The 17,009-nt window shown below is 37.8% G+C and overlaps 1 protein-coding gene across 1 annotated transcript in view; it reads left to right on the forward strand.

The window, feature by feature from the left end:
- Window positions 1-17,009, forward strand: part of LOC150108079 (dynein axonemal heavy chain 3-like) — a 1,881,116-nt gene that overhangs the window by 956,583 nt on the left and 907,524 nt on the right. Inside the window, exon 44 of the mRNA XM_090415945.1 lies at window positions 14,455-14,622. Coding sequence (XP_090272071.1) covers window positions 14,455-14,622 — 168 coding nt within the window. The remainder of the gene's footprint in view (window positions 1-14,454; window positions 14,623-17,009) is intronic.

A 17,009-nucleotide genomic window follows, 5' to 3' on the forward strand; every position in this document is an offset into this window, starting at 1 on the left:
AATTAGTACAGGATTAATAACTAACAATTATTAGAACATACAATTATTTTATATTTATGGAATATACATCTGTAAGTAAATAATTTGCTATTTATCTGACGAGCAGCAAATTTGGCTCAGGGAATGGCAGACTATGTTAAATCCTGAATGAAACACTATTATATTATAAATCCTTTCATTCAGTAATTAACAAAGGCCTACTTTTCCACTGAAAAATTTTTAAAGAAAAATTTTTCTATATACCGGTCACTCCTGTGGAGGATCCAGACTTCTTATTTTTTTCCGAGGTTTCAGATTATATCTTGTCTGAACAAAACCTGATTCCTCATCATGGTTTGTGTATTTATCCTTCTCTACTTTCTCATTCAGATCTTTACTGCTCTTATTATCGCAGACAGTTTGTGTCCTAAATTTGTAGTGCTGGAGTATTTCTTCAGAGTAGAAATCTCCTTCTCGGTCGTTAGTGTTTCATCTTAGTTGTTTCGTGACTGGGTGTTCCATTCCATTGGTATCTTCGCTGAAATTACTCACTCTTCGGTGATTCCTCTTTTTTCCCCATACCCTCTCCAATGAATCTCCTAGGCAGACCAATCGGTCAGGCCTGTTCTTGAATAATTTTAATCTGTCTGAGAGAACGATTAGTGTCCTTTCACGTCCTGTTGATTCCCTTATTCGGAAGTTCACTGGGGATGTCTTTTCGATAATTTCTTAGGGTCACGCTGCACATTTTCCCACTTTGCCCTGTCTTGTTATTGGGCTGTTGCTTTAGGAGCACTATGTTCCCAAGTTTTAACTCTTTGTAGTTTCTCAATTTTTTTGCATATGCTCTAGCCCTTTGTGAACTGTTTTGACTGGCTTCTGCTACTAAGTCATGTGCAATCTTGTTCTCGGCAGTCATATTGGTGAGGTACTCGTCAATGTCCTGCAACCAGAGCTTGCACGCGAGTTCTTGAAGTCGCTAGGAAATAGTGGCTCAAAACCATACAAAACTACTCCAGGGGCTTCCCTTATAGTAGCATGTACGGCTGTCCTACAGGCAAAGAGGTGGAATGAAAAGAAATTATCCCAGTTTGATAAATGGTCATTCACAAGTTTGAATAGAGTTTGCTTCAGGGTTCAGTTCATCCTCTCACACATTCCGTTTCCTTGCGGGTGATAAGGAGTAGTGAAAAGTTTTTTTATTTTTAATATTTACACAATTGAAGCATGACTTCAGCTGTGAAGTTTGAGCCTTGATCAGTGAGGAGTGTTTTGGGGGTTCTATACCTTGAAACGATTAATTTAAATAACTTGTTTGCCACTGTTTGTGCACTCTGGTCCTTCATAGTTCTGGCTTCGGGAAATCTAGAAAACATGTCAATTATAACAAGTATGCATCTGTTTCCCTTAGAACTAGTTGGGAGTGGACTTATGATGTCCATGGCCACAGCTTGAAATGGATGACTGGGAATATGGAACGGTTGAAGAAAGGCCTTTCCACCTTAACTTGACCTTCTTTGACATAGTTGGCATGAGGATGTAAAATCTTTATCCTTTTGGTTGTTTGTAAAATGTATGTCTGGATACATTTGTAATTATTGTTCTTAATTCAAATATTTTAATTAACTTCTCTTACTTTGCCTTACCTTATTTGTCAGTTTTACTCTATATTTTAATCAATCTCAATATTCTCTCAGGGCCATTATTCACTCTTCAGAACGATGCTAGTGGATATAAGACAAAGGAATTGCTAATGGTCAACACCAATTCCTTTGTTTCAATACTGGATCTGATTCCTTTTTCGGATTCAAGGTAAATTTCTATTATCCTGCGCCACCCTGAATCCTAGATTAACAAAGAGTGCAGAATCAAGGAACCAGAACACAGTTTAGCATACTATCTTATTTCACTATAACTTACTTCTGCAGTCATAGCCTCCCTATTAATTTATCTCCCACTATGGTCCGAATTTAATTAGAAAGTGCAATAGAGAAAAAAATCAGGTAAGTCATCAATTATACTTAAAGAAGAAAACATTTAATTTCAATTGAGACATCTTACACCTTATGAACATACACTGATATATTAATCCACCAATTCTAAAGGATGAGCATAGCTATTCAAACTCTCTACTTTTATCATTGCATGCAAAACAAAGGAAAATCAATTCTAATAACCACATTTTATTTTAAGATCAATCATGCTCTTCTCTACACTTCAATACTAAAGGATTGTTATTTATTGAATCACTAAGTTAGCTCCACGTGCTTCCGCACTAATTTCTTCACTAAAATCTCATAATTACTCTACTTTAAAGAAAACAATCTCTAAAGTCCTTCCTATAGTTACAGAATTTCTTCTTTAAACACAGTTACTTATTAATACATAGACTGTTCATTACCAACTGCTGGGGAACTATTTGGCCATCACACACATCATGACTGGACATTCGTTCTCGACTCCTGGTTCATTCTACCTTATCTGTAATATTCTTCAGCGGGTCCGGGCAGGACTTATCTCTGCTGCCGAAACTAAGTGCTTGTTGTTCTCTGGTCAACTGGCCTAACATGGTTTAGCTATCTCCGGGGAAATCGGAGGCTTCCTTCCACTGGGCTGATTGCTGACTGGCAAACTTTCATGGATATCATGGCATGTTCCCTCAGTCTTTGTCTCGATGGCCTCGTCAAAAATGGGGGACGAGAAGGTGCCACAAGGAGGTTCCAAAAACACAAGAGCAAGAGAGAGTCCGCTAGGCGCTGCTACGCTTTTTAAATTGCGTGCCATCGATCCTTTCTACATCATCGCTTTTCTCCTCCTCTTTTTCCGTGTCACCCTATGTCTCCCAATACTTAGTGCCACATACGGAAATCTTAGCGTGCTCTTCGGTGTGTGTGTGGGGGGGGACTGCATGCTTATCTAAAAGGGTCCACGCATACTTGTAGTACGTGTTTAGATTCTGGCCATTTTTACTTAATCGGATCATTGTTTCTCCCAGCAATTTATAAGTATTTACACAAAAGTAGCAAAGTTGAAACATTAAACAATTTACAATATTTACATCATAACATGAAGTAATGAAAATATCCTCTATTTAGTAATTTTTTTGGTAAGTTACAAGAAATTAGTACATCTGATATATCAATATGTTTCAAAATGCAAACCCATGTTAAGTCTTTAGGAAACATGAATTAATTTAATTTTAGTGTCATTCAGAACTTAACAAGGATACATAACTCTCGACGTCTCGCCTCATTCTTTTCCATACATATCTGTTTCTTATTCTGCCCCATGTTCTTCAGAAACCTTGGTGGCCCGCCAGGTCAGCATCATGAAAGGAATGTAATATCCAGGGAATCATGACTGCACGAACTACTATTTTATCTTTCCAACTTCCTGTGATGTCCTGTTTTGCTAAAAGGAGGCCATCACTGTCAATGAATAGGGAGTGCAGAAAGGAATGTTCCTCTAAGATTTTCTCCCCATCCTTGATCCATTGATATATCCCCCCCCTCCCATGTTGGATCTTGTTTCTGTGCTTCTTTAATGAAAAATTTGTTCCAATTCTGTAGATGTGGGTGTTTGTTTCTGTTTTCTTCCCCCCTATCAATCTTGATTATCGAGTTTATTATTTCTCCCTCTGTATTGATATTCTCCTCTGCTCCATCATCTACGGCTCTGGATAGGTAATTAGCAACTACATTAAACCTTCCAGGGACATAGCTTATCTGTATCTGGAATTCTTGCAATTCCAAGGGCCAGTGAATTATTCTTTGATTTTTATCCTTCATTGAGGATAGGAAGGTTAGTGGCTTATGGTCAGACCTCAAAAATATTTTCTTTCCCAGTAACATATATCTGAGTTTTCTCAACATGCACAATAGCTAACGTTTTCTTTTCAATAACTGAGAGTTTTCGACTTAAGAATGCAATGGGTCTAATTTCCCTTTCTTTTTTTGTTCTATTACTGATGCAATAGTGTCATTTGTGGCATCTGCTGCAAGATAGAAGAGTTCCCCGAGTGTGGGATAAGTGAGGACAGGAGATCTGGTTAATGCTAGATTGAGGGATTCGTGGGCGAGTTGCTGTTCCTTTGTTCCTATATTCAAATAATGGAGCCCATAGTCAAGCTAACTATGGGCTTCATTATTTGGGAGCAATTGGAAATGAACTTTCGGCAGAAGTTTACCATTCTAAGAACTGTCTATCTTCTTTCCTAAGAGGGATCTGAAAATAGCCTGAGTTCAAGTTTAATTTCAAAAAGTACCTTGCTCCCTCTAGACTTGTCAGAAGCTCCTCTGTGTTGCAGAGAGGGAAGTCAATGGGCATGGTGACCTTATTAATCTCATGCAGATCTAATAAAAATCTTAGGCTTCCATCAGCCTTTCCACTAATAAAAAGGGGCTGTTCCATCTCGAATTAGATTTTTCTATGATCCCTGCTTTTTCATAATCATTTAAGAGGGTTTGAAGTTTGTCTAAATATTTAAAGGGAGTTTTGTACTGCTTAATGAATACGGTTGATTTTGTAGTGATTCGAATGGAATGGCCTATTTTTCCGTAGAGGATAAGGAACTAATATCTTCAGTGAATGCTTGGGGATACTTCTGGAAAATCGATTGAATGAATTCCCCGATTTTTATTCTATTGGTCTCTGACCCCACTGATCTGGTGGCCTTGCGCAACAACTTTCATTAATTTTCACTTAGTCCATCCCCTGGGCTCAAAATTTCAATCTCCATCGTGTTATGTTCTCTCTTCTTATTCCCCTTGTGGAATATCGGTTGATAACTTATACTGCACAGGGAAATGGTTGCGGAGGCAAAATCGCACATGAATTTATTTTTTTCCAGGAAATCAAGTCCTAGTATGGCTTGATTTCCTGGAAAATCAAGTATGGCTTGATTTGGTCATTTGTGTCAATGATTTCCAGAAGGATAATCAGTTCATGTGAAAATTCCACTGAAAAACAAGGTATGGAAAAATTAGCAGTTATCTTTCTTGTGGCGATTAGCTCAACCTTAGAGATTCCAGTGATTTTCATGGGTTTTTGAACCAGGGTGATGTTATCAGAGAAATTATCAATAAACTTATTTATCAGGGAGTTGGGAATGATTTATATATGCGTGCCAGTATCTAGCAGTATGTCGCATGAAATTTTTTCAACTAGACCTTGCATGAGCGACAAAGGTAGCCTTCCTTTCACCTCCGCCACTGCTACATTTTGCATTCTGTGGGAATCATGGCTCAGTGAATCAGGCTTGCTACTTGAAGTGGTAGAGGCATCAATATTAATTTCCTCATTTCCACACGGTTTCTGTTATTTAGCCTGCTTCTCTAGGATATTCACTGTCACCACCTGGATGATATGCAAAAGCATATCATCCAGGTGGTGACATTGAAAAAATGAAGGAATCATTAGTTTATACGGGAATAGTGATGAACGAAGTGGAGGTGACTAGTCTATTACAGAACCTTAATGTGAACACATCTGTGGGATTGGATGGTATACCGGCACAGGTCTTGCGTGAAGCGGCTAAAGAATTATCAGTGCCCTTGACCATGTTGTTTAATCTGAGTCTCAGGTCTGGCTTAGTCCCGAAGGTGTGGAAAGAGGGGAAAATAGTTTCACTGCATAAAGGAGGATCCAAGACTACGGTTGCAAATTACCGACCGATCAGCATATCAGGAGTCGTTGTCAAGGTCTTAGAGAAAGTAGTCAAGGGAAAAATACAGGAATGGATTGATGAAAACGAGATACTGTACAGGGGACAGCATGGCTTTGTGAAGGGTAGATCATGCTTCAGTAACTTGCTCAAGTTTTATAACAAGGTGACGGCTGAACTGGATAAGGGAAATGGGTTTACAGTGATACTGCTGGACCTGGCAAAGGCATTTGACAGGATACCACATGGAATACTAATCTGTAAACTACAACATATGGGAATGGATATAGGGTTGGTGAGGTGGATAGGTGGTTGGTTGAAGGAGAGATATCAAAGAGTAGTTTCTTCAGGAGTAGAGTCCAAAAGACGGCCTGTGACTAGTGGTGTGCCGCAGGGTTCTGTTCTTGGACCATTGCTGTTTAATCTGTTCATTAACGATATAGGGAAGGATCTAAGTGGAACAATTCATTTGTTCGCTGATGATGCAAAGTTGGGTAGGGCAATAGTGAATGCAGAAGATGTCAAAGTCTTGCAGGATGACTTAGATAGATTGGAGTTCTGGGCTAAGGAGAATGGATGTCAATTTAATGTGACAAAATGTAAGGCTATGCATTTTGGGGTGAAAAGATTAGCAGCAGTATACCACATTGGTGGAACTGTACTCCAAGAGATTGATGAGGCCAGGGACTTGGGAGTGTTGGTGGATAGGGAGATGAAGTTTAGGGGACACACTGCAAAAGTAGCTAAATCAGTTCATCAACTCACTTGGTTGTTGAAAAATACCTTGACGAGCAGAGACAAGCAAGTTATTGTACCTCTGTACTGAGCCTTGATAAGACCTCATCTCGACTACTGTGCCCAGATTTGGTCACCTCGGTTCCTTCTTGACGGGGAGGAGGTGGAGAGGATCCACAGGCGAGTGACTAAGATGATAACAGGTCTACGGAATGAACCATATGAGAACAGGTTGAAGATTTGTGGGTTGCAGAAACTAGTTGATAGGCGGAAAAGGCGAGATATGATTGAGACATTCAAATTGCTAAAGGGATTCTATAGGATTAATTCAGAGGATATTTTTGAGATCGAGACTGGTGGTGGGAGAACTAGGGGACACCTATGGAAGCTGGGCAAGAGTGTGGTTAGCAGGGGTGTTAGAGCTGGGTTCTTTACTTTTAGAGTGGTAAATTAGTGGAATAAGCTGCCAGGGTCTGTTGTGGGTGCTATGACGGTGAACGAGTTCAAGACAAGGTATGATAGAAAATGTTAGAATGTAATCACATAGTTGTGTGGACATGATGTTTAGGGCCTCCCTCGATGAGGCTAAGGACTCCTGGAGTCGCCCGAAATAATAATAATAATAATATCAGGGCAAGAGGAAATCTTTGCATTGGAGGCATTGAAACTTAAAAACAAGGGTTTAGTTACTTCTTGCAAATTTGACACTGGGTCTTCGCTCCCCTTTTCTTTAATTTTGAGCTGTTTTTCAGTCATGTTCTCTCCATTCATTGATTCTTGATTGATAGCAATAGCTTCTGATACTTATATCTTTAACCTCTTGAGCACAACCCAAAAAGCACTTAAGAATTGGCAAGGGTGAAAGTTGCACATCATAGTCTTGTATTAGCAATTGTCTCATGGAGCATATCTGTTGCATCTCTTCTAATACCCTCTCTCTCTGCTTGGATAAACCATAGCACCCTTCCAGATTGATTGCCCTTTTTTTGTAGATGACCTCTTTTAACTTTTCATGCAATCCCAGTCGAAATTGTTGGAATGTGATCCAATCCAGGTGAGGTTTTTCTGCTGGGGATATTCTCATAGATTTAGTAATACTCACTAATCTATTGAAATAACTTGTTACATTTTCTGTGTCATTTTGTATGCAATCATGGAGCTGTCTAAAGGCTCGGCAGTGGCTCTTAGTATAGGAGAATTCCGAGATGAGCACGTCCCTAAATTTAGAATATTGCATTGTTTCTTTAAGGACCGTAGATGAGTACAGAAGTGTCTTTGCTTTACCAGTTAATTTGCTTCGAAGTAATATCAATAACTGGAAGTCAGTCCAATTTGCTATCCTCTAAGTTTTTCAACAAAAAAAAAAAGATAGTACATCGTCCAATTCCTCCCTGAAAATTGAGGAAAGACCTGCTGGGGGTTTACAGTTTGGAAGAACTCACTCTCCTCCATTCCCAAGGTGGATGCAACAGCCATATTGGTTTATCAGTTACAATTCTAATTAATCAAAACTTTAAAATTGAATTCAAATGAGACACAATTCCTTGCCTGATTCGTTTCACAACCTGCTCACCGTGATTCACTCAACTTTGTTATTAAAGTTTTAAGAATTAATCCTTCTTAAGCTCATTTCAATACTTAATTAATTAATTAATACACGTTAATCAACAATCCTGCCCACTGCACCATTTTGTTGTGACGTCTTTCTTCTTTGTTATGTGCTCTATTTTCGCCTGAATACAGTATTCAGTAACGAGACAGTTTAGGCCTAATCTCTATATGGGTAACACTGTACAAGAGTTAAGACAATAGGGGAGGTTATCGACGAGGTTGGTATTTCCCTAGTTCTTTCTGCTGATTGATTCCTTTTTAGAACACGAAGAAAATTTATATTTAACTGCGCCGCTCTGTGTCCATGGTTTTAAGAACAATGTTAAGGAATCGATCATCAGCAAGTACAATGCTACAGTAATCTAAATAAGACAGAACCTTCCTTAGACAAATTACCTTTAAGTTATATAGCAGTCATAGTTCTGTAATCTTTTCTTACTTTCACATTAAGTAGAGTTCCCACTTAGATCCGAACTGTTAAATGAGCGATGCAATGAAATGAACTCAGGCAAGCACAAGATTCAAACTAAATAAAAACATTTAATAGAATATCACATGAATTTACATTAATCTAAGAAGATCTAAACATAACTAAAATGATCATGAAATGAAGAAGTTCTTATTAAGACAATAGTAACTTCTCAGTAGAGTATAGTCAGCATAGTTAAATTCTTAACATATAGATTTTTGCCCTTCTTAGAGTTATAAGCTTCTAAGTACAACTTTAGACAAAGGTTATCTATTCAGTATATTTCAATTGTCGACTCTGCTTAGCCATTCTGGTTATACAATGCACATATTGCTAAATACACACGAAGGAATTTTAAAGTCCTACCAATCTATTAGAGTAATTCTTAGTAAGTCAGTTTCTAACTTATATCACATTCTCTTGGAGCAAGCTTCAAGATATCACACGTTCAAACTTGAACTGTCATTAAGGCAATACACTTCCTCTTCATTGTAATTACGTTCACAAAATACATAGAAAGGATTTCCTTATCGGGACGGTTGACATACTTTGCCTATTATCACATGTTCTGGGAAACACTTTAGTTCGATAGGATCCAGGTTCACCATAACGATCTTGTTGACTCGGGAATACATGCCTGCCTCGCTCTAAAATGTCTATCCTTCAGGTTTCCTTGGCAATCCCTGTCATGCCCCTCATCTTTCACAATTACAAGACGAGGGAATAAGAATCAGGATACGAACAAGAGCCTGCAGAAGAGTAAGAGAAAAACAGAGAGCTCCCTTGTCTTTTCAACCCGGTTATACTGTTGGTCTTTGTTCCTCTCTCTCCTACCTCCTATATCAACAGCCTATGTCTCTTCTCTCTTCTTCGTTCCAAAGATATCTACCTCGTGGATAACATCGTAAGCACGGCATGGTAACTGGCGCCAAAATGTGCGCTGTCGGATAACTTCGTAATTTCATACAGCACTTAATTTCTGTCCTACTGGCTATGTCTTTGGCAATGGTTTACACAAACGAATTAAGTTCCGAGTTTCCGTGCACAGTTCACATAGGATGTATATATTCTACAAAGAATTAGTACAGGATAAATAACTAACAACTATTCTCCCACTTTCCATTACATTATAATAGAACATACAATTATTTTATAATTATGAAATATACATCAGTAAGTAAATAATTTGCTATTTATCTGATGAGCAAATTTGGCTTAGGGAATGGCAGACTATGTTAAATCCTGAATGAAACACGATTATATTATAATTCCTTTCATTCAGAATTTAACACTACTCTTAAAGGCAAACTATTCCACTCACTCACTGCTCTGTGAGAGAAAAACCTAGCTCTTACATCTGTCTTGACTATGAACAAACTTTACTTCCATGGATGCTCCTTGTGTTCTTCCTCCCACCTTCTATATAATAAAAAATTTCATCAGATGATATCTTGTAACACCCATTCAAATGTTTATAGACCTCTATCATATCACCTCTCTTTCTCCTGTTAACCAAAGTCTGTAATCCACATACTCACAATCTGTTATGATAATAAAAAACCCACAATCTGGATATAATCTTTGTAACTCTTCTTTGCGCCCTTTCCACAGCTTCTTTATTCCCTTGGAATCTTGGAGACTAAATCTGCCCACAGCAATCCAGGTGTGCCTCTTATCGTTGCAATTATCCTCTGAGTTGTATTTGCAACTTTTGTTATGTGACCTCTGAACTTCAAATTCCTATCCACCACTATGCCAAGATCCCTTGCCTCCTCAATTTCTTGTAGCATAACCCTGCTGATATGATATGCAGCTGAAATCTCATCACGCCAAAGTGCATAAGTTTACATTTACTAGCATTATACTGATGTTCATTTTTGTTTCCCCAATTTTCCAGCTTATTCAATTTTGTAAGTGCTGAATATCAGTAGCATCCCTGATTGCCAATTAGCAATTAGCATGAATGGAAAAAATTTCTGTTACTTACGCTTTCTGGATAACATTGTTCTCTTAGCAAAAAACAAAGAAGTTCAGGAAATGTTAAATGACTTTGATAGAGAAAGCAGGAAAATAGTTTAAAGATGAATCTAACTAAAAACTGTTGATAAATTCAAATCAACCAAACTAAAATTATGAGATAACTACACTGAAATTGTGAAGGACTATAGTTATTACCTTGGTCAATTAGTGAGTTTTAAGGAAAAACAAGTTACAGAAATAAGTAGAAGAATCACACAAGGAAAGAAAGCATTTTGTTTGTATAAAGATTATCTGTTAGGAGATTTATTTATATGCCTAAATCGAAAGTTCTTTAATATGCATGCATTTTTCCAGTGTTTACCTATTGAATTGAGACATGGGCAACAATTAAAAAACTGAGAAGAGAGGTTGCGTGTGGCCCAAAGAGCCTTGGAGAGACAAATTCCCCAAACAAAAAGGGATAGAATAAGAATTAGAGAAATGGCTGGAGTAGAAGCTATTGTGAAGTGCTGTACAACATGTAAACAGAATTGATGGGTTGACCATATTAGTAAATAGCCAGATGAAAGGTGGACAAAATTAACCACTGAGCCGTTATCGAGAGAAGGAGAGGTTGCTAGAGAACATGCTGGAGGGATGATCTCCAAAGGTTTGACAAGAGATGGGGGACATTGGCTAAAGATTATTATTATTATTATTATTCAGGCATCCATGAAGTCAAAAGACTCATTGTGGGAGGTCCTTCCTAAGGAACACAAAGACTATCAAGATTCATCGAGGGGAGGTCCCCCCCCCCCTAAGAAACACAAGGTCTATCATACCACTCATTGACCGTTCTTGCTCTCACCACTCCATCAGGCAAAGCATTCCATGGTTCAACCACTCCTCACCCTCTTGCTCATAGTTTCCTTCCGTAACTTCCAGGGATGGCCTCTTGTCATCATTCCTTCCCACTGTTCAACCAAGCAAAAGAACTCCCCGGTGTCAACCCTATAACCACCTCTCAACAGTTTAAAAGTCTCAATTATATCACCTCTCCTTCTTCTATCCACCAAACTCTGCAGTCCGCATTCCCTCAGCCGATCCTCATAACTATCATTGTACAGTCCTGAAACCATCTTTGTTATCCGCCTTTGTACCCTTTCCACAGTTAATTTATCCCCTTCAAATCCTGGGGACCAAATCTGAGAACAATAGTCCAAGTGTGGTCTGATCAGGGTCTTATACAACGGAATGATAACTGTTTTATCTCTGCAGGTCAGTGTCCTTCTCATTATTGCAGCAATCCTCTGTGTTAGAGAAATAAGTAGATAGACAGATCTGGAAAGCTCAGGGGGAATCCTATATCCAGCAGTTTCTGGAATGAGGCAAAAGAAGAAAAAAAAGAATGAGTGGATATGACAGAAACAAAACAAGGAATTGTAATACATTACAAGGAGATATAATGATTTATATGTACCTTGCAGATTGAGTGTTCAGATTTCATTGAAGGTTTCCTCTTAATTATAGTAATAAGAAGAAAAAGAATCAAATTAAGAATGACTGTTGAAAGATACTTTTAATGAGTTGAAATAGCAGGTGAAAGCTTTTTTCACTGGTTATACTATAGATTAAAGATGCCAAGAAATTATATTCTTGGTTTCACCTTTTATCCAAGTGTAAGCAAACAGAAGTCACTTCACGGCTGGGCTACTTGTGTATAGAGGCCAATGGCTTCACATCAGTTGCCTTGGTTTCCCATAATGCAATGCAAATATCCTTATAGATATGTATAATGCTATGCATTATGGGAAGGGCCACTACCCAGACCAGTTTTGACCTTTATTGAGGTGAAAAAGTAAAGGGGTCCTCATCATAGGCCTAGAGTGAGTAGTATACGAGTACAAGAGAGCCTGATAGTATTAGAAAAAAGAAAAGACAGAGAGAGAGAGAGAGAGAGAGAAATAGTATGAGAGATAAAAATATATATCATTATATAGCGAAAGGTTATTAGTTTTCCTTTTTCACCAATCTGATATAGACAAATGACCAAAAGACCATTTGAAACTAAAGCGCTAAGATGACTGATACCCTGATGGTTAGCCTTATCTGAGTTAACCACCTTGAGTTGGCCTTCCCTGCCTGGGATTGCTTTCCAGTCATCGTTACAATTGAATATAAGACCACATTGAATTAAGAGGATGAAACTATTTAAAACAACCTCTCATAGCAAAAATAGACAACATTTTATCTACCCCTGGTGAATATTGCATAATGTGGGTGGTCTACGCCCTTGTTCTTCAACTTGTGGTCTGCGGATTTTTCCTGGCGGTTCGCCAAAAATTTCTTCATCTCTCAGAAACAACGCTCCAGCCACGTATATCAAATTTTCTAACCTCTAAGCAGCAGCAGATGTCACACTAGCTAAAAATCATAATTTTATAACATTGGATTTAATAAATAAAATACTATCTACATTAGTTTATGTTTCTGTCTTAGCCAACAGCTGGTCCGTGAAATATTTCTCCTATTTTCCTCGGTCCACAGGTTAAAAAAAGGTTGAAGAATGCTGGTCTACACCATCTAGTGATAAATTTAATATCTTCTAGAATGCTTCTTTCTAAATACAAAAATTGCCTGACTGAACAATAAAATTTCCACAATACAGTATTATAAAACATTTGTATGTTATATTGCTAGTTTTCAAACCTTCCATAAATGAATTTCCAGAATTTAATTCATTAATTATGAAAATCAAAATTCTCTTCAGATTGCTGACAGGTGGTGGATACTGCAAAAAAAAAAAAAAACTGTTCTGTTATAAGTAATGGAATGCCCAACACATAATAGAATCTGTTCCAAATACACAGGCCAAGAGGACAGCTGTAGAATGCATGTTCTACTGTTTCCAATCGTTAACAGATTTCACACATTGGTGGATGTTAAAGTATCTCCATTTGATGGTATTGACTGGAAGGTGGCCATGTGTAATTCTCCAAGCAAAATCTCTTCTCTTAAGGTATCCTTGGCACTTCAATTTGGAAGCCAGGCCCAGAAATGATACCAAGTTTGAAGTAATGCAGAAGTAGTTAAAAAGTAGTTAAAAGGTGTCACACACCTTATTACTAAAATACTCTGGATTAGACGTAGATGTTGAAAGTTTTTTCACTTGGTTATAATATAAATTAAAGATCACAAACAATTATATTCTTGATTTCATCTTTTATCCAAGTGTAAGCAAACAACATTTGTGTGTGAAGTCACTTTAAGACTGGGCTACTTATATATAGAGGACAATGACTTCACATTAATTGTATTAGTATCCCATAAGGCAATGCACATATCCTTATGGACATGTATAATGCTATGCATTATACATCTCCAATAATGATATGTGCCTAATTTAGATCTGGCTCCCACTGATGAAACCTCAATAAAGATTGAAATCAGTCTTGGTGATGGTCCTTCCCAGAAATTTCTTGGCATCTTTAATTTACTTTTAATGAGTGTTGATAGTAGGGAGGTGACAAAAGCAGATGAATAATTCAGTTGCTGAGGTTATTACTGAGTGACCATGTTGCAAAGAGAGAGAGAGAGAGAGGTAATAGTGAATTACAAATCAGTATGTTGTGAGTAATAGTAAAGGTATTGGAAAGGTTGATGAAAGACCAAGCTCATAAATGGTGGATAAAAATGATAATCTATGAGGAATATCTTGGTTTTGATTAATTTACTCACATTTTATAATAGTAGAGTGATGATACTTGATTTTGATAAGGGAATGCTACATGACAATATTATTGAATTTTGCAAAGCCATTTGACAGGATATCACTTGGATGTCTGTTACACAACCTGAAGCAATGAGAAGAGATTCCAGGGAGCATGCAGAAGAAGGTAGGTGACTGGCAGTATACTGCAGCACTCTATTCTTGAACCTCTTCTGTTTGATTTGTACATTAAATGATATAGGAAATGATTTGAAGGGAAATCTTCAATTGCTTGATAATTTTTTCTCTCTTTTATTTTATTTTATTTAGGGAAAGAAAATTGACACAACCCCTTTATCTCTATACAATTTTTTCATTGAAAGAGTGAGACAAAATCTTCATTTAGTGTTAGCTATGAGTCCTATAGGAGGAGCTTTCCGAAATAGGCTCAGAATGTTTCCATCTCTAATTAACTGTTGCACTATTGACTGGTTTCAGGTAAAAAGAAAAAATTTATAAACCTTTGTAGGGAAATCACATATATATATGTAATGAAATAAGCAATTTTTGTAATGAAAAAATGTTTATTAATAAAAAACAGTGTATAATAAAATCATTTATGAAATAAACAATATAGGATATTCTGTCCAACTCAACATGAAGAAATGAAGATAGGAACCGTCAATATAAGGAGTATTAATGGAAAGAAAATTGAATTTCAGAAGAATTGGAAAATTACCTTGTGAACATAGTTGACACTACTGAGACAAAGAGGCGTGACCATGAGGTGATTACCTGGATGGTTGCTAGCAGTGTGAGGACTTCTGTGAGAAAAGGGTATATGTGGAACTACAAGGGGGGGGGGGTGATTATGAAGAGCTTAGGAGACAGCTTGCTGGTGTAGCATGGAATGAGGAATTAGCGGAAAACAGATCAACGCAGCTTGGGGGATTTTCAGAAATTATTGAGTAGATGCAATGTCTAAATGTATTCCAAGTGTGAGAAGGTTAAATAAGGTAGGTGTGAGATGGATGAATAAAGAGATTAAGCATATGATACAGAGAAAAAGGGCATTGTGGAGGCAGCATAAGAGAAGTGGAATAACCAATTCCTTGAGGTTTACAAAGACCAGGCAAGGCGGGTAACTTGGTTGGTGAGGGTAGCTAAAGTGAGGTATGAACAGCAGTTAGCTAATGAAGCCAAAATGAATTCTAAGGAGTTCTTTCAATATGTAGCTAGAAAAATAAAGAATGATTATGGAAGGATCACATTGATTGGAGAAAATGGTATAAAGACAGCTGTTGCAGAATGTGTGGTAGAGATACTTAATGAGCAGTTCATAAAGGTCTTTCAATCTTTTGAATGTGACTTCATGGAGAGTTTGAGACCTGTTGATGATGGAAAGGAGAGACTAACTTTAAGTGAGCAAGAGGTGTATGGGAGTTGACAAACTAGATGTTAATAATGCTGTGGAACTTGATAATATATCGCCAGGGAGTTGACACCTGCCTTGACGTATGTTCTTAATACGACTCTTACGCTCGGTCAAGTTCCTAAGGAGTGCAAGATTGTGCCACTTCATAAAGGAGGTGATCGAACTCAAGCATCAAACTATAGGCCTATCTGTGTGTCAGGTGTTGTGGTTAAATTGTTGGAGAAGCTTGTGAGAACTAGGATCCAGAATTGGGTTGACAACAATGGTATTACTTTGATGGACAGCATGGATTTGTGAAATGGAGGTCATGTTTTAGTAATCTACTTATTACAATAAAGTGACTGCATCACTTTATTGTAATAAGTGGACAGAGGAGAAGCATACACAGTAATATACTTCAATTTCGCAAAGGCTTTTGATAGATTACCTCATGATAAGTTGACAGTCAAACTTGAGCAGATGGGGTTGGATATTAGATTAGCGTATTGGATTGGCGACTGGCTATCTGATAGGTATCAACAATTTGTGTGTGTGGGGGTGCTATATCCAGGAAAAGGAAAGTCACTAGTGGAGTGCCTCAGGGGTCTGTTTTAGGGCCATTACTATTTAACTTGTATATTAATGATATTGGCGAAGATTTGGATGGAGATATTCAGTTGTTTGCAGATGATGCAAAGTTGGGATGAACCATGAAGAGTAGAGAAGATGTCATGACCTTACAAGAATTGAATAAATTGAGTGATTGGGCACGGAAATGGGGATCTGAATTCAGTGTTGCGAAATGGAAGGTTTTGAAATTTGGAAAACAATGATGGAATGCAGAATTTATGCTTGGTTAGGATATATTGTTGGAGGTGGAGGAAATAAGAGATCTAGGGGTGATCGTGGATAAGGATCTGAAATTTAGGGGACACATTGCCAAAATTGTGAAGACAACACAAAGGCGTCTGGGAATGATGCGGAGATCACTGACTTGTAGAAGTAGGGAGATTCTTGTTCCGTTGTATAAGTCTTTGATTAGGCCACACATGGACTATTGTGCCCAGCTTCCGTTACCTGGTTTTCAGAAGGATGAAGAGATCTTGGAAAGGGTCCAAAGGTGACTGACTAAGGTAGTTTCTAACCTCTGGAATGTCGAGTATGAGGAAAGATTGAGATGATGCAAATTACATCATGTAAATGATGTAATTTGTAGAGTCTGGAGGACAGGAGGAAGAGGGAAGATATGATAGAAACCCACAAGTTAGTAAGGGGTTTCTATAGGATCAATGCTGGAGAAGCTCTACAGAAAATAGTGGGAGATTGGGACAGAACCAGAGGTTATCCCTGAAAACTGTGTAAAGAGGGTATGAGTAGGGGAGTGAGAAGCAGGTTTTTTTCGTGCAGAGTTGTAAATGATTGAAATGCCTTGCATGAGAGTGTGGAGTCTACAAGTAGTTTGAGTGTGTTT

Source organism: Typopeltis vanoorti, chromosome 3, assembly GCF_054136105.1.
Source record: "Typopeltis vanoorti isolate ZY-2024b chromosome 3, IOZ_Tvanoo_1.0, whole genome shotgun sequence".
NCBI classification, from domain to species: domain Eukaryota; kingdom Metazoa; phylum Arthropoda; class Arachnida; order Uropygi; family Thelyphonidae; genus Typopeltis; species Typopeltis vanoorti.